The 18619-nt window shown below is 44.0% G+C and overlaps 1 protein-coding gene and 1 long non-coding RNA gene across 6 annotated transcripts in view; one reads left to right on the top strand and one right to left on the bottom strand.

Annotated features, from left to right (window-relative positions):
* The window catches only part of LOC115574662 (hormonally up-regulated neu tumor-associated kinase homolog), a 113290-nt gene that overhangs the window by 5894 nt on the left and 88777 nt on the right, over positions 1 to 18619 (bottom strand). For 3 of the 5 annotated variants that reach the window (XM_030406336.1, XM_030406338.1, XM_030406339.1), the window contains 5 exons: positions 3198 to 3320; positions 2890 to 3059; positions 785 to 840; positions 478 to 616; positions 146 to 273 (listed from right to left, as the gene is read on the bottom strand). In XM_030406336.1, coding sequence (XP_030262196.1) covers positions 146 to 273; positions 478 to 616; positions 785 to 840; positions 2890 to 3059; positions 3198 to 3320 — 616 coding nt within the window. Of the gene's footprint in view, positions 1 to 145; positions 274 to 477; positions 617 to 784; positions 841 to 2889; positions 3060 to 3197; positions 3321 to 4281; positions 4730 to 4801; positions 5037 to 18619 lie in introns of those variants that run through there. The other 2 variants (XM_030406334.1, XM_030406335.1) reach the window with 2 other exon arrangements.
* Positions 5138 to 13859, top strand: LOC115574664 (uncharacterized). The gene is made up of 3 exons (XR_003982533.1): positions 5138 to 5523; positions 5882 to 6044; positions 13690 to 13859. It is a non-coding gene; the product is annotated as an uncharacterized LOC115574664 (long non-coding RNA).

The following is an 18619-nucleotide window of genomic DNA, read 5'->3' as shown; positions in this document are numbered from 1 at the left end:
AAATAATTTCGTCATCGTCATCGTCGACGAAAACAACACTGTTACCACCCCATCGTTTCTTTCTTGTGACTTCTTGCAAGTGTTCACAACACATTTACCTTCTTTAACGTAGCACGTGTACTCTTGAGTGCGCTCGTGGATTTACCTTTGCTGACGTCACTCGGGATGCTGCTGATCTCCCCGTTCACCATCTTCTGGTGCAGCTGCTTGATGTTGAACGGCTCGACCGTGAAGGGCAGAGTCCCTGTGAGCATCGCAAACATACTCACACCTCTGCGCGACACAAGCAGAGCGCGAAGAAACACAAACACATTTACAGGGTGCACACGGAGAAAATGCAATCTGTAATTTGCTTTCAAACGGCAAATAAGACCACAGGGGGAGACTAAAAAAAGAAGAAGAAAACAGCCTCAGCTGTGATGGAGGCGACAGGACAGCAGGCCTCCTCCACACACACACTGAGACTTCATCACTTACACGGACCAGACGTCAACTTTGGGTCCGTACTTCCTGTGAGCGAGCAGCTCGGGGGCAGCGTAGGCAGGACTTCCACACTGGGTGTTGAGGAGCTCCAGGGACAGAGATTCAGCCTTCAGAGTGTTGCTCAGGCCAAAGTCTGTGTGAAACATCATCGTTTTAACAGCGGAGCGCATGCACAGATGGACTTGATGGCTAAGACAGGTTCTGCCACACTGATCTGTCCAACCTTTTTTTTTTTTTTTACAGCGGTGCAGATGTCTAACAGGGTCAGATGTCATTGGAGGAAGCGAGAACGTCAACATACCCACAATCTTTATGTTGTTGTGCTCGTCCAGAAGGAAGTTTTCGATCTTTAAATCTCTGCAAGAGACAAGTAGGGAGAGAGATAGAGAGAGAAAGAGGGCTGTTAGGAAAGAAAAGCAGATTGTGGTATTTTCACGAGCTCTGTCCTTAATCCTACAAGAATTTCTAAAGTGATTTTTTCCTCTCAGACGAAGGTTTTGGAGCCGTTCGCCTGACAGACAATATGGTGGTTGGTCAATTTAAGAAGTCCTCAATGTGTGTTGGCCTTACAAAGCTTTTTCTGTATATTTATGGACAACCAGATGAGATGGGACCAGACTGGACCCACAGAAGCAAAGCAAAACCAAAAAGGCTAAATCTGGGTTTGGGTAGAGCTCAAGCTTTTAAAAACACTGGTAAAAAATAGTTTTATTTGCAAGTTTTCTGGATGAACATTTAACGGTAATTCGGGGGATTCGTTTCTTTTGGACCGATCGTGATTTTCAAATCAAGCCGCACTGAAATTCTCATTGAGGCGAAGCTCTTCTTGACTTACTCACTCTTTCTACAGCAGAGTAATATCTCTGTTTTCACCTGGAAAAGTTGCTCGATCCCCCCCCGCCCCCCCCACCCGAAAGTACCCCAGCCTCACCACCAACCACACGGCCTGCTCTGAAACTACCGAGCTAAATGAAAATCTGCGGTCGGGACAGAGAGAGAGAGAGAGAGAGATCCCCCTATAAACTACAGCCTGGGAATCAGCCATGTTCCTTTCATCTGCCTTCATCTAACCAACAGACACTCCGGGTCTCAAAAATCCAGAAAACACGGCTCACACAACCCCAAGAAAAGTTCAAAGACAGATGAGGAGGGGGGGGGGAAGCGAAGAGAGGAAAAAGAGCAAGAGGAGAGAGCGAGAGCAGACATTGTCATAAAGGAGAAAATGTATGTGGTAAACCTACTGGATGTGGGTGGCATGAGGTGCATTAAAGTGCAAATTTTCCATTTATTTCCAGTTTAATCATCTCTGTGTGGGACTGTGGCGCAGAGTGTGTGAGCGCCAGTGAGTGTGTGTGTGTGTGTGTGTGTGAGCATGTGGGTGTGTGTTGGTGTGTGTGTGTGTGTGTGACAGAGCGAGGTGCTATTGAAGGGTTGGGAGCGATGTCGTTGAGGGACTTCATTAGAGAGGAAGTCCATGATGTTGTGATGATGTGTGAATCATGGCGCCGGCGCAGGATGATGAGGTCATTGCCTGGTAATCACATTCCCACCTTCAGAGGAGCCAAGGTCTTAAACAAAAGCCCAGCACTGTGCATAGTGTGTGTGCGTGTGTGTGTGTGTGTGTGTGTGTGTGTGGGTATTGGGTCTCTAACACCTACACATACTAAAATGCCACTAAAATAACACTCTCAACTCCCACGCCGCACTCCGCCTTCTCTTGCAGCGTTTCCTCTCCTGTATGCTGTTAATGCCCCGAAAACTACCACGTGTATGTGAAACTACAAAATCTGACCTTAACATCCACCGTGCAACAAACAGCTACTGTGTGCAGGTAAATCTGGCTTTCTTACGGTACTGGACGGTGACATTTTGAGACAACTGCCTACAAAACGTACAAAAATCTGGGTGAAAACTGCTAGATTTATTAGAAAAGTGACTTTTTCCTAGATAGCTTGGCTAGCATTGTTCCAACAGTTTAAGGATTTGATCCATAGCCATTTAATGTTGGAACAATGGTTATATAGATGTCTAAATACTTTCTGGCCCATTTAAAAGTTCTGTGACCTACAAATTATTGAAGTTAAATATTTATAAATGCATATTTAGGGCCAGAAGAGTTATCTTAGCTTAGAATAAAGCCTGGAAACACTGAAAACTAAACTGACTCAGCCCAAAGGAAACAAAAGTCGGACTAACAGCCACTCTAAAGCTGATAAGCTGACAGGTTAGATCATGTTTGTGGTTTTATGCGGGGGTTATGTGCCAGATTATTTCTTGGACAGGTGCTGGAGACAGATCTACCTTGGCTTCCGTTCTACCCCACAATAGAATTATTACCATTATTAGCGAACCTACTGTGTGTGTGTGTGTGTGTGTGTGTGTGTGTGTGTGTGTGTGCAGTCTCACCTGTGCACGATGCCGTGTTTGTGCAGGTGCTCCACCGCAGACAGGATCTGACGGGTGTAGCGTCGCACCTCCCTCTCCTCCAGCCGCTTCCTCTCACAGATCCGGTCCATCAGGTCTCCTCCGGCACACAGCTCCATGGCCATGTAGTAGCTGTTCTCTGTCTCCAGAGTCTGACACACACACAGTTATCCATGTGCACATTACATAGACAGATTAATTAATTAGATGCAGATATATGATAATCTTTGGATGGACGTGGATTTGAGCAGGTGCAGTGTAACGTGAGCGTTTATATTTTAGTTTTCTACCTCCAGCAGGACGACGATGTGAGGGTGTCGGATCATCTGATGAATTCGAGGTTCTCTCTTCATGTTCTTCAACACGTACGAGTCCTGCCGCGCCTTCTTCTTGTCAATCACTTTGATGGCAACCTAAACACACAAGTGCACACATGCAAACGGATGTTTCTTGCCCCTTAATTCTTAAAGGGAAAGATGAATTTCCACTAAGGTACTTTCTCTGGGGACTATGATCCTTTTTGGGGACGTTATTTTAACTCCACTGCGTTAAAGAAACCAAGTTCTGGGTACTACAGGCAGAGTGATCTTACATTTTTAACACTGATGGCATAAAAGCACCGAAATGCAGAAGAATTTAAATTCCTAAAAGCTGATATTGAAATGATCCAGCTTGTTCAGGCGACTTCAGTTTGTGTCAGATAACTAATCAGGTGGAAACTGACAGTAAATAGTTGGTCGGTTCTAGTTTGGTGTTTGGTTATTTGGTTCTAAATTAATCCTAAAAGTCTACAACAGCCCGTGTTTAAATATTTGAACCTGACCTGCACAGGTCCGCTACCTGCAGAGGGTAACAGGGGTCAAGAGGAGCAAACATCCCCGGAGATGAGTTTGGTCGTTGCCATGGCGACCAGGTCAGGGACTCAGTGAAAGAAAGTCTCACACACATACACACCATTCCCCCCCTTCACAATAAGAGCACATCTCTATTGTCTACTTGTCAGGTAAAATGATAATAAATGAATCTTGCATCTTTAAAATCATGTTTACAAGTCATTTAAAATTATTGTCATTTTGTTTTTATAAAATTCCCCGATACATTGAGCATAAAACAGAGAGGGTTTTTTTTGTAAAATACCTTTGAGAGTCATGATATGTCCGCCTGCGTTTTCTTTCTACACATCGCAAGAATAATAACAGGCCACTGCCTTCTTAAATGCGGTATAATGATCGGTGACAAGTTCACAAGTTGTAAACGAGTAATCATAATCTCGTATGTGTGTGATCTTTCTCACAGCCGATGTGCCACCCTCACAGTCCGAGGCGTCTCTCCTCGTGTCTCCTTCGCACTGTAAATCAGAGAGAAAGCACCGACCTTTTCCCCCGTGCCGATGTGTAGCCCCTCCATCACTTTGGCAAACGAGCCCTTGTTGATCATCTTCCCCACCAGGTAGGACCCCACCCGTTTGGAGTGGGGGAAGCTTCGCAGCAGCTCCCTGGGGACCTTCAGGGAGGGCAGAGGCGGCCGCTCTCGGCCCGGCCCCGTGGCTTCCCACTGGGACACGCCGCGCTCTCCTTCGCCCCTTCCCTCCGCCACCATGTCCTCCGGAGCGGGCTTCACTGCTGCAGCTGGCATCCTGGACAGGGCCCAGGCCCCATGTGGCCACCTCTCACACACACAAAAGCCCGAAACAGGTCGGTCTACGTACAGCACACATACTCACACACACAGACACCCATAAACACACACACTGGTTGATTGGAGGAAGAAAAAAATCTGTCTTCAGGAGCAGGTGCGTGTCCTCGTCTGTCCTCCTTCCTCCCTAACAACAGTAAATCCTTTATTCCAGTCTGCTGAAAGATTCCTCTTTTCTTCTTTTGTTTAGTTTTTTTACCTTTCACCAAAGTCAAGTGCCTCAAAGTGTCTCAATCCAACCGTGCAGCATGCAACACATTAGCTCCTCTCTCCCCTCTCTCGCTCCGTCTCTCTCTGCCGGTTAGTGGATGATTAACTGTTGTGCTCTCAGGTCAGCTCCAGTGATGAGGAGGACATTCTACACCGTAATTACCCCCCCACTGCACACACACACCGAAGGCACACACAGACACTCACAGCCACACAGTTACCATTCAAACTTCTCCTTAAATTCTAATTTTGAATATCATGTGCATTTTTGTTTCCTAGTGACGGAATCATGCCATTCCATTTCACTTTGAAGGCATGTCGGGGTTGTTATGATGCACTCATGTGGACTGGGAAAGAATGAGAGGCGAGATGGATACATGAACATCAGCTAGAGATTTAGAAAAGCCTGAAATTTGGACCCAGGAGTCTTATTTTTTTTAAGCAACTCAATCTGTCATGTATGGTGTGTTGTGTTTAACATGTTAACTAGGGAACTTTAGAGAGCTCTACTAGCTGTTTCCCCTTACTTGCAGTCTGCATGCTAATCACAAAGGTGCAATATGTGCAATAAGTATCGGCATCTTGTCGAATTCACACCAAAAAAGAGGGCAGAATATCACCGAAACGACCGCTAACTGCTGCTCCAGGGGAGTGTTGAGGTTTACGCTGTTAGCACAGAGGCTTTGGACCAAGACAGGCTAAAGCTAGCTGGTTAGAATGCTAATTTCTACGGACATCATGATGTTTAAACTGTTATTTCTCACGCTCTTGTTGATCATCTCTTACATATTGCACCTTTATGCTAACCGTCTGCTTGGTAGAACTTCATATTTACTGTACAGACGTGAGGGCGGTATCAATCTTCTCAACTAACCTTCAGTGAGAACAATAAATAAAAGCATATTCAAAAGCATAATGTATTCACTTACCAACTAAATCTCATAACACTTACCAGGTACATAACAATACACATGGCTTTCATTGGCTAATAAAGGAGCAGGGAATTTCATAACACAAACATCTTCCCACCTTAATTACTGACCACTCAAGGTAATTATCTGTTGTTTAGCCCCTGAAAGGTCAAAGGTCAGGGAGGGTCAACAGAGGATCAGCTGCTGGTGGGGATTCAGTGTCCTTTCTTAACCACCACTCAGCGAGGCAGCACATCTGCCAGCTTCTTACCACGAAACCATCGACAACCGACGACGACGACCATGATTTTTACTTGAACAGTGAGTGCGCACAATAACACTCATCGTTTCTGTCAAAAGCAAAAGTGGAGTTGTAAGATTTTGAGGTGATATTAATGATATAATGCAACACTGGAGAAAAAAAAAAGGGAGATCAGGGCCCACAGAGTGTGTTATGACAGTGGTGATCAATGGAAAGCAGCGGTGAGGTTTTGTGCCGTTGACTGACGGCTAGCGTTGAAGTATGACGGCTTTTTTTTTTTTTTTCTGCAACCGTGTGTATTAAAAAGTGCACACGTGTGTGTGTCTGTGTGTGCACGTCGGGGGTCAGATTGCAGTGTGTTGCTGCTCGATTCTTCCTCACTCAGCTGATGAAAGGAGGGATAGAGCCTTATATCCGCCGTGTAACCCAATACGCTCACACACTCTCAAACGCACGCACACACACACACACACACACACACAAAACCTCACACAACCTTTAACTGGGCGACTGTAGTAGCCAAGTGAAGCTTCTAGAGTTACGTTGTTTTGTTTTAAACATGTTGATACTGTATAATTTGATTTGGCGTGCAGAGCGCACACACAGTTGCTGCAGCCGTGACACTTTTTCCTCCTTTCTGTGAGCGGCCAGGCGCCGTTAAAGTCGACGAAATCACAGTCAAAACACTTTGTCGACTCCTTCTCTCTCTTTCGGTGGCCGTGTACCAACGCCTAAGAACTCTTTACGAGATGCAATCAGCAGCATTGACCAATAAAAAGGTCCAAACTGTCTTAAACCATAATTAAAAAAGATAGACACATAATATAAAAAATTACCCATGCTGTACTTTGGTGTCAACAGCTTTTTTCCAGAATATTCTGCAACGAGCCGCAAAACACAGCGCGGTCCACCATTAATGCTGTGAAAACATTCAACCAAACTCCCGTCAAGATAATCGCTAATTTTCCAAAACACACTAAATCTCACATCTCTCTCCTCCTCCTCTTCTTCTTCTTCTTCTTCTTCTTCTTCTTCTTCTTCTTCTTCTTCTTCTTCTTCTTCATGAACGCCAGGAGCCCCTGCACTTCATAAACGGGTCTTAAGGCCCTGGCGTGTGTTGTGGGAGGAGGTGTTAACACACCCTCCCCCCTGATGCCGAGGAAGGGTGTCAAGCTGTATCTGGCTCTGCATTGGACGGGAAAAAAAGAAAAAGAAAAAGGAAAGAAAGTGTGACAGAGAGAAGAAGAAACGGCGTGCTGCGTCCATCGCCCCGACATAGAAAGTGATGGATGAGGGACGGGAAGCGGGTGAAAAACCAACAACTGCAGGGAGAGACGGGGATGAGTGAGAAGGAGAGAAACCGAGCTTCACGACTGAAAAACAAATGTGAATTAATAAGACCTCAGGAGGCTTTTTATATAACCTCGGCACTGCCATGCTTAAACGTTTTTTAGAGGCTTCTCTGTGTGTGTGTGTGCCTGTGTGTGCGTTAATGTGTGTTTCCATGGTTCAGAAAAGGTCATTCTCACTGCCAGAGACCACAGTCTATTTGTGTGTGTGTGTGTGTTTTATGCACACACGCACACACACGTTTGAACGCCGTTTCTAAAAAGCACAGCGACGTGTGTGTTTTTCAGATTACGAGTCTTTGCATCTACACATGTGCATCCATAAGCCCCCATTTACATGCCTTACAGTATAATTATGCGAGTATACAAAGTCGAGTGTGTGTGTGTGTGTGTGTGTGTGTGTGTGTGTGTGTGTGTGTGTGTGTGTGTTGCGTTGGCGCACAGGAATGCTGGCTTGCCTGTAGGACTTGGCGACCTTCTCGGCGGTCACATTAAATGAGAAGAGAAACCCCCTTCTGCTTCCTGCCTGTAATAAATGGATCCCCAGCAACCATTAAGGCATATTTTAACACCAAATAACTCCCCCAAACCACACTAGAACAGACGCCGTCGGCCCCCACCCCTCTCACCATCTTTCTCACTCTCTCTGTCTTCTACTCTGTTTCTTGCATTTCTCCCTCGACCCTACTGCGTCGACACAAAAAGGGCCAGAAGCTAAACGTTCGGATGAGATGCTTTTTGATGCTGCAGCAGGACGTGAGATAAAACGCTCGAGTCAAATGTCCTTTACGTACTCTGTCTTCGAATGCTTTAAAGTAGACGTCAGAGATTTGTTGTTGCAAATACAGATAATAGGAAATCAAGTGTCTTTCAATCGAGTCATTATCTGCCACCCATGCGGACTGAATTTCATAAAACGTTTCTGGAGTCGCACAACAGAACAGCGACTTGTTGCATACCATGGCTCCATACAGCTGCTCCTGTGTAATCCAAGTCTTTCAAATCGATTGAAGACTTTATTTACATCCGTCTTCTTAAGCCATAGTCTTTAGTTTCTAAGATAAAAGTATTAGTGCTCACCCTGGACACTTGGATTATGCTGTATGGAGCCATTTTATGTGTTTTTCTCCAGTGGTTTTCTAACATTTTAAAACAAATCTCCGTCTACTTAAGTTCTTTAGGAACGCTGTTTTTGCTGTAAAGCTCCGGAAATGTTTGGTGGACTACAAAACGTCCCCGACTTTCCATCCACAAGAGGATGAATACATAATGCCTGTAATACAGTAGGTGGCAGAAGAAGAAGGAGGAGAAGAAGACGACAAAGAAAAGGAAGAAGAAGAAGAAGAAGACAACAAAGAAAAGGAAGAAGACGACAAAGAAAAGGAAGAAGAAGTAGAAGACCACAAAGAAAAGGAAGAAGAAGATGGCAAAGAAAAGGAAGAAGACAACAAAGAAGAAGAAGAAGAAGAAGAATATGACAAAGAAAAGGAAGAAGAGGACGAAAAAGGAAGAAGAAGACCACAAGGAAAAGGAAGAAGAAGAAGATGGCAAAGAAAAGGAAGAAGACAACAAAGAAGAGGAAGAAGAAGAAGATGACAAAGAAAAGGAAGAAGACAACAAAGAAGAGGAAGAAGAAGAAGAAGAAGAAGACGACAAAGAAAAGGAAGAAGACAACAAAGAAGACTTTGACTTTGAAGTAACTTTATTTAAAAACATTCTAAAAAAACTCTTAAATACTTATTTCAAATTGATGCATAACTGATCTCACAAAACACTATAGAACAACCATCATTCTAAAAAACAACAAAGAAGAGGAAGAAGAAGAAGATGACAAAGAAAAGGAAGGAGAAGAAGATGACAAAGAAAAGCAAGGAGAAGAAGAAGAAGAAGAAGAAGATTTTGTGGTTTTTCTTTACTAGTGTTTTATTTATTTAGGCTATTCCCATATTCTGTTTCTTTCAAAAGGGCATACTTATATTATTTTCCTGTCATCATTATATCAGTGGCATTGAACAGTCTGATTAATTATCAATAATATCACTGATCACAGTTGTTTCTGGTCCAACAGAAGCTGTTATTGTGACATGTCTTATTATAATAATGTCCAGGCAGATCATCAGTATCAGGTCTGCTCTCTGTGCACCTCTGTGAGGGAACAGGAGCTGCTGTCCCTGTCTGCCCTCCAGTGGACACAACAGACCGATGCAAGGAACGGCATGAACAGCCACAAGAAAGAATAATCCAAAAGGGAATGTTTTCTGTCTCTCTTTCTTATTTCTCCAGTTATACAGCAAACACAAACAGTAACTCAGAGGTGAAAGGTCAGAGAAGGTGTGGCATCAGTCCCACATCATGACGACTTCTTTCTAGAGAAATCAACCCGACATGAGGCAGAAATATCACCACACACACGTTCAGCCTGCAGACCAGAGCAGCAGGTCTTTCTCTCTCTTTGCTTCAGACGGCCTCACTCTCACCACCTGCATACTTCACCCACAGCAGAGTGCAACAAGTGTGTAACACGTTAACACTCATTGTGTAAGGGGGGTCGTTGTTGTCAGAAGGGATTTGGGGATAATGTAGGAAATAATTAACTGAAGCCAGCGATTGCAGCTCGAGGGAAAGTGAGTCACCTCATCCCAACACAACTGCTGCAGTGGAGTAAACAGCACAGAGCGAAGTTGTGTAACTGCATGAGAGGATACTTGGATGGACCAGCAGGAGAATTTTGCAAATTGGGGGAAAAAACGGTTGACGATGACGAAGAACACGGACAAATGTTGGAGCAGAGAGTGAGAGTGCTAGTGCTTTTAATTAGCTGAAAGTGAGGGGACAAGGACTATTTTCTTTCCGTATGGCTGCGCAGAAGGAAATATGCATGCGGTCATGGACGAGAGGTTAGCAAACTGAGCTAAATAAGTTAGCTAATGTTACAGCTGAGCCAAGGAGAACGCCATTAATGTTTACACCCTCCACAAGCAGGTCAAAATTAGCAAACAAACACCAAACAATCTAGATGCATGTATTAAAGGGATATTCCGGTGTAAGTTTAATCCATGGTCTAACACACCGTGAAACTGTGTTAGACTCCCTCTCGAGAGATCAAGTTAGCAGACCGCTAATTTACGGAGTTTTATCAACCTCAGAAACGACCGCACGACAACAATACACTGCAGTAAATGGATCCAAATATAAACTGCCGCCAAAAAGCCACAAATAATGCTCAGAACAGCACCGAACTTCAGCAACAGTACAAATAGGGTCTCAGCACATAGTCCGGGGCATCTAACCTCCGCTAGCTTAGCTGGATTTCTACTAAAAAGCTGACTAAATTTACCACTCTTCTGCAGCAGCTTCCTGTTGACGGGAAGTCCCGACGAGTCGATTACCGAGTGCAGTAGAGTTCCGCGGCTCATGGATGAAAATTTATGATTATGACTCCATGGAAAAGTCAATCAAAGTTCATATGTGTCTTACCTGCCAGTTTATAACAGTTATTATCGAGAGCGGACAGGGAAAAGAACAGAATTGAGCATTTCTAACCGCACTCGGTAATCGTCGCGTCGGGACTTCCCCGACCCGGAAGCTGATGGAGGAGAGTTGAAGTCTGTTTTTAGCTTCACAATAGAAATCCAGCTAGGCTAGCGGAGGTTAGATGCCCCGGACTATGTGCTAAGACCCTATTTGTACTGTTGCTGAAGTTTGCTGCTGTTCTGAGCATTTTTTGTGGCTTTTTGGTGGCGGTTTATATTTGGATCCATTTACTGCAGTGTATTGTTGTCATGTAGTAGTTTCTGAGGTTGATAAAACTCCGTAAATTAGCGGTCTGCTAACTTGATCTCTTGAGAGGGAGTCTAACACAGTTTCACAGTGATTTAGACCATGGATTAAACTTACACCGGAATATCCCTTTAAGAAAGCACCACAGGTAAGAGATAAATCATGTGTTTTGGGGTGAACTGTCCCTTTAAGAAGACAACATTGGCCCTCCTACATGATCACTCTTGTAGTTCTGGGGTTAAGAGGAAGGGGGGGAAGGAAGATGGCTGTCAATCACTGACGACTGCGTCTGTGACCGCAGCCCTCCTGATGTGTCATCATCCGTCAGTGACAACCGCCGTCACTTCACCGTGTCATCGTCAGTCAGCGCAGCGTGGCGTGCCTCGCATGTCATCAGTCAGCGCCTGCATGTTGCCTGCGGTGGAGCCCCTCTCATGTTCTGTGGTCTCTGCGTCAGTGATGCTGATTGGAAACGTTCTCCACGGCTTCTAAACAGACAAACAACGCGCTGCACTCTTTAAGACTTTGAGCTCCGCGTCCTCCACATCATATACTGCGAGAGCAGCACACGCACCAAACTGCCGCTGCCCACAGAAACATTTCAATGAGATCGGGTTGCTTCAGCACCGAATTCGAGCAGAAATGGTGCTGAATTACCTCTCCGAACAGTTAGGGGAAGTGTGTTTTATGAAAACGACATGTGCCAAAGAAAACTGAAATAAAGAGAGAGGCAAAAAAATAATTAAATAACACTAGTAGCATGTTTGATTTAAGGCTTTCTTGAATTCTTAACTCACGTCTAGACTCAGTGTGGAGATATTTAAGTGCTGATGTATCAGATGAACTCGTCTGCAGCATCACTTTTTGAACATTTCAAATGTAAAATGGTTGTGGTTGAAACACAGCTTCACTCGTTAGAATACTGCAGAACTATTTTGAATTTTTTGAGCACTGAAAATTTTAATTGGGTACGTAACACGTGAGATATGAATCACACCTGCCTGAAATGTTTTAGTGACATTTGATTCAATTAAACGGTTCAGTGTCTGTACATTTTGTCTCCCAACACAACCAACTCCCATAAAAGCTTGTTAACAGCATTTGTCCTCACTGTGGGGGATATAATATTTATTTTCTGAAGATATAATATGTCACATTTCTGTGTTAAATTGTCTAACTATGACAGATTTTTGTTGTACATTTTGCTGAGTTGTGTACCAACATTTTACCAAATGTTTCCACTGAAATCTGTAACGTTCTTCTGTTTTTATTCACCCGTCGCTATAACCTGCGGTAGAGAGTCAGAGAATGAGGGAGGGAGTTGGTAAATGCGATTTAAAATTATGTGAATAAACCTTTAATTACGTCGTCCCGGAACATTTCTGTACAAGTCAAAACCACACAGATCAGTGATCGTTTAACAATGAAGGCAACAACTCCCAAACTTTGTGTTTAAGATATTGTCTGTAAAAACAAACCCATTAGAACAGGCCAAAAAGAAATCAGTAGGATGTTTAATAAATATATAATAAACTCCTTCTCCATCGTATCTAATTCAGTCTGTTGGTGTTGAGTTCTTGACAACAAATTGACTCATTGTGTTACTTTTCACTGGCTCTAAAGTCAATTTGTGCTGTCTTAAAGTCCACTGTGTGCAGAGTGTTGTAGCTCAAACACACACACACACACACACACACACACACACACACACACACACTACAATACACATCCATAAAAAAATGTCTTTCCCAGAGCTTCAGTCCATCACACTCTGCTAATCCCACACAATCCTGACCAAGCCTGAAATGGGAGTTTGTGTCACGGGTGGTTTAGAGGTTTTCTACTGTCAACAAAACACTGACGAGAGAGAGAGTGAGAGAGAGAGAGAGAGAGAGAGAGAGAGAGAGAGAGAGAAAGAGAGGGGGAGAGAGAGAGAGAGAGAGAGAAGAGGGGGGGAGAGAGAGAGAGGGAGAGGTGGAATAAAATACAGAAAGAAAGGGATGAAAAAGAGCCCACCCCTTTGAGCTGACAGGCTGAAAACAGAGCGGTGTAACACCAAAAAAAAGTGCAACTCCCACTGTCACTAATGCGGACCGTGTGTGTCTGTGCCTGAGCGCGTGTGTGCAGATGTGTGGCAGTGTGTGTTTGGGTGCACGCGCACGAGTGTGTGTACGTGCAGATGTGCAAGTGTGTGTGTGTGTGTGTGTGTGTGTGTGCTGGAGCAGCCTGCTGTGCCGTTCCCAAATTGAAATGTGAAAGAAACGTGTTGGAAGGTGATGACAAGAGTGAAGTGAACCAGTCGTTTCCTGAAGGCCCAGGCCAGATGTGTCGCACACAGAGCCTCAGAAATCTGCTGCACATTTCTCTTTAATAACCAGGATATTTAACCAGGGGAGGCGGTAGGAACTGCGGCTGTGTGTGTGTGTTTTATTTTTTTGTACCTGTGTGAGCGAATGTGTGCGTGTGTGTTACGTGTTTGTGTTTGCTGGAGGAAGCCGGTGTGAGTGTGTGTTTTGGGGCTGGATGGGATGTGTGGTTTATTACTTTAATTGGACTTTTTTTTTTTTTTTTGCAGCCCTGCAGAAAGTGAAGGAAGGAGAGGAGGAGCGGGACGACAGGGAAAGAAGTCTGACAGACTGACGGCCACACCTCCGATCACCACTCAGGACACACACACACACACACACACACACACACACACACACTGGGTCTATTCCATACTGTACTCAGCTACTGACCACAATGCCCGCCACTTCCTCCAGGAGCAAAGCCCTGGCGCCTAGAATAACAAAGAAAATATTCAGCTCCATACTGTCTGATGTCTTAATATTTCCAACCCTTCTGTTCTCATATACGCATGATTCATGGACTATAACTTAGAAATACAATCAGATCCTTTTCCACTGATCCCTCTGCTAGTTAAATAAAGCTTTCGGAGGAGGAAATACTGCAGGGGTGTTGCAGATTCTGCGAAGGCCAGTTTCTGTGAGAGGACGGTCGACTACACCGAATCTACTGACCGTACAATAAATTCACCGTATAGGCGCAGTTTAAGTGGGATTAAAGTGTGCTGAAAACAGATTTTCAAGTCTTGAAAGCACAATGAAACAATAACTCTAAGGAAGATGAAAAGCGCATACGCACCTAATTATTTGTTGCAGTTATTGTTTTATTTTCATTCCGTCCTTTTTTTATAACGGCACAACTGACAGCTGGTGTTTTCTTTTTCAGAAAGTTAACAACCTTCCGCAGAAAGCCAGGATTAATCAAACAACATATGTTGTTACAAGATCAGCCTCATCTTTTATAATCAATCAGCTTAATACGTGATTTAGCCTGGAGCCAGGAAGTGATTAGCCTAGCTTAGCATGAAGTTTGGAAGCAGGGGCGAACAGCTAGCCTTGCTTCGTCAAGTACCTCATAATTAACACGCTGCATCTTGGTTGTTTGGTCACACAAACAGAAACGTAAAGAAAAAATGGTGATCGGTTTAATGTGCAATATGTTAGAATTTGCCGCTTTTCAAATTCAAATAGAGAGCAGCATATTTACCAGAGTAACACATAGCTGCCATTAGCTAATTAGCTTAGTTAGCCATGCAGACTTTGACCAGACTGGGATCTTGCAGCACCAGGGAGGCTAGTGGCTAGAGGCTAGCTGGTTAGCATGCTAACTCCTGTAGATGTCTCTGCAACACAATACATAGACATCTTTGATTAAGTTTTTTAATCCTTTCTGTGAATAATTTCAATACATTTGAATGTTTTCAACTAGAATGTTTACATATTGCACCTTTAACAGACCATATTATCGAACTCAGTCCATTTGGAGTCACAGATTCATGTATTTAAAAGCTCATCAGAAGCCAAAACACTGCAGAACTCTTTCAAAAACTCACAGACGGGATTTTACAACTTTGGAAAGTTATCGTTGTTTCCTCACAAGGATCATGAGATAATCGGGAGAAATGGATTACAAAGTAATCCGACAGGAATGTGCGCTTGCATCTTGTTTTAAATCATCTGAAATTGTAATCAATTACCAGATGAAATGCACTCTGCTAAAGCTGCTCAAATGTCTTGGCCAAAACGTCCTAAATCTGGATAAGGGATAAAGTCACGCTGGTCCAATTCCAGATGCTGATACCGACCCAAAGCTCGTTTTAGTGCTGCTAACTGAGGCAAAATTCTCAGCCCAAAACCTAGCCGATTCTAGCATCCATAAATGGGCCACAACGAGCTCGCATTTGTTCTCTTTGGTGCCAGAACACGGCCGAATGTGCTGATGCTCGGCCACAACAGGACCAACACGGCTTGGGTTGGTTTTCTTGTCGTTAGCTGCTGCATGCGAGCGTAATATTTTCAAAACCCAGACGCGGTCCCCACAATCGGCTGCAGCGGGACAGCGTGAATGGCGGCATTGTGCGTGCTGCAGAAGAAGAGGTGCAGTTTGCTTGGGCAGGAGGAAGCTGCTATTTACACAAAAGGTGTTGGACCAGCGCACATTTAATCGCTTTGGCTTGTGCGTGTCTGTGCGAGTGTGTAATGAGAGAGTGTTTAGCTGTGTAAGCCCGTGTGTGTGAACATAATCGCCCATGATATACAACATTATGGCCGTTTCTTAATAGCAGTGTTTTAAGAACAGCCATTAATGCAGCTTGTAAAATATTCCCAACACCACGCCAAACACTCCCTTCAACTTCACCTCCCTCTCTCCTCCCTCGCTCTCTACCTCTCTCCACCTCGCTCTGCCCCTCTCGCTTTCCCTCACCTCATTTGTGGGAGAATTTATTTAACTCGTTAAAAACAATTCTCTGAATATTCCCAGCTGAGTGACCAGGCTTCCGTTTTTTTTTTTTTTTCCGCCCTCGTTCTCTCTCTCTCTCTCTCTCAGCTTTGTTTTTTTTCCTCTCTTCTCTTAAACTAACCTGTATAATGTTGTCAGAACTGCTTGAGAATGAAGTGCTAAGTGTTGCTTTTTATGGGGAGGAAACAGACTGGAACAGCGGGTGTGTGTTTTCTGATGCCTACTAGACACACACACACACACACACACACACACACACACACACACACACACATATATACATACATATACACGGTCAGAAAACCTCGGAGTGAATATGTTATGAATTACAACCTGTTCATTGATGAGATAGCCCCGAAGCTTTAAGCTAGTAGATCATTAGCGTTTGTGAGTATGTAGTTGCGCTCCAGTGTGTGTGTGTGTGTTTGTGTGTGTTTGTGTGTGTTTAGGGTTGACAATGTCATTAAGGCACCTGGTGAAAATCTGTTCTCAATTGTTGTGGTGATTTCTGCTGTTTTAATTTGGACAGTAAAGGCGCTGCCAGCTCTACCCGCCGTGATGCCGTGACCACTTAGCAATGTTAACTCCATTCCCATGCACACCAGCCCTGTAGGCTCCACACACACACACACACACACACACACACACACACACACACACACACACACACACACACACACACACACACACACACACACACACACGCTTTGTTTTATGTATTGTGTCCATAAAAACTCAGCTCATAATTTGTTTTCCAAAATCGTGATGTGTCGTGAGCGAGGAGACTTTGTTTAAAAGGGTGTGAATAATGTGCAGAAAATTACTAAATAAAACTGTCATTCAAAGGATTGTGAAGAAAAACCCGATGCCCTTCCCTTCTTTTCTCTGTCTGTGCAGAACAGCGTCAGTAAAAAAAAAAAAAAAAAACTGATACCAGGAATGGAAGAACGAAACAACAAAATGGAGGAACGGCCCACAAATTTTTTTTAAAAGCGCAGCCGTCTGAAGAAAACCTCTGAATACCTTCTCTTAAATACCACATAATAATACAGTTAAAACCTTTATTTGTATGGACAGTATCTGATCTGACGATGACCCAAATCACCCAAAAGGGCATAAAAACATTGCTTAAGTTTATAAAGAACTGGTTTTAGTAGAGGTATAAAAGAAAAGGTCACTGAGGGAACGAAACAAGGTTTAAAGTTTCGATCGAGGAAATGTTACAAACGTTTCTGTAGACTGCCAGTTTGTGCCGTGTGCTACTTTATTAACGTGATAATCAAAAGAACGATTGAGATTAAAAAAACAACTTTTCTTTTTATGCATAATTGCAGCTCCCACGTTATCAACTCTAATATGGAATTCTGCTGAGTTTTCAAGCTGTACAGGAGACAACAGTGATGATTTGACATTTGAGCACTCGTGTTTCATTTCTGCATCATCTGCACATATTTATTTTGGTCATTTTTCATGTGACCTCTGTTCTGTGAGGGCTTGAATTTGATCAGTGCTCTTTTTTTGCTTCCCTGGCTCCCTCTCCATCCATCCCTCCCTCCCTCCCTCCCTCCCTCCCTCCAGGCCCTCTGCTGTCCCAGCTGACAGCTGGCTACGAGCACCTCTGACTCTGCCTGAGGATGAGATAAGCTCAAACACGATTGGATGGAACTAAAACAATTCCTGAAGGGTGAAACTGTGCAGTTGCATCAGAAAAAAGAAATGAATACCCGCTGAGCAAATATCACATTAAAAAACTGCATCCACAACACTATTGTTTGCCAGGCCCGGATTAAGGACGTTTTTCTTTTCCCTTTTGTTTTACTTTTAAATGGATTTCCGTGCTCTAAAAAAAAAAAAAGCTGCTTATACATCATGTTGAAACATTAGCGGGGGTTTTAATGGTAGTAATGGTGGTGCTGCTGGTGCTGCCGAACAGTGAGGGGTCCCGGGAATCAAACGGAAACCAGATGGATGCTTGGATGGCACCGAGTTCCTTCACCTCAACCAAACAGGAAATGGAATTACGGCTGATTATTCACGCTGCTCGCAGCTTTCGAATCTCAGCTTACATGTGTATGATAGCCTTGTTTTCGACTTGCTTGGGGAAATGTGCATGCGTTGCTCTGTGTGTGTGTGTATGTACGTGATTAGGTATGTGGGGTGTTGGCCGTTAAAGACAGCTAATAAAGTCTGTTCCCTTTCATTAGTGTGTGTTAGAAAAATGGGCCCGGCGAAATGAGTTTGTGTTCATGTGTGTTTCGGCGTAGGTGAGTTTGACTGTGTCTGCGTTAACTAGGTAATATCATGCATGTTGAGACGGCGTGCACTCGAGCGCCTGTGTGTGTGTGTGTGTGTGTGTGTGTGTGTGCGTTTGTGCGAGTGTGTGTTCAATAAGCATGTGTTATGTTGTTAATAGCACACCTCGTTGGCCGGGCAAAAATGAGGTCGTTAAACCGGTGCACAACTATGCTTGTGTACTCTGACTTAACAAAGACAGGTCTATATTTGTGAACGTAAGGCTAGTGTGTGTGTGTGTGTGTGTGTGTGTGTGTGTGTGTGTGTGTGTGTGTGTGTGTGTGTTTCTCCAGTATTACTTCACACAGCTGTGTTGTAGCATGTGAGATGCTAGCATGATACTCCTTGTTTTCCAAACCAGGCCAACTCCGGCAAATCGATTATACTCGGTTACGAATTCTGCTCAT

The sequence above is a fragment of the Sparus aurata genome, chromosome 22, assembly GCF_900880675.1.
Source record: "Sparus aurata chromosome 22, fSpaAur1.1, whole genome shotgun sequence".
Taxonomy (NCBI): Eukaryota; Metazoa; Chordata; class Actinopteri; order Spariformes; family Sparidae; genus Sparus; species Sparus aurata.
The sequence above is the reverse complement of the archived record's forward strand: the minus strand, read 5'-3'. Positions and strand labels throughout refer to the sequence as shown.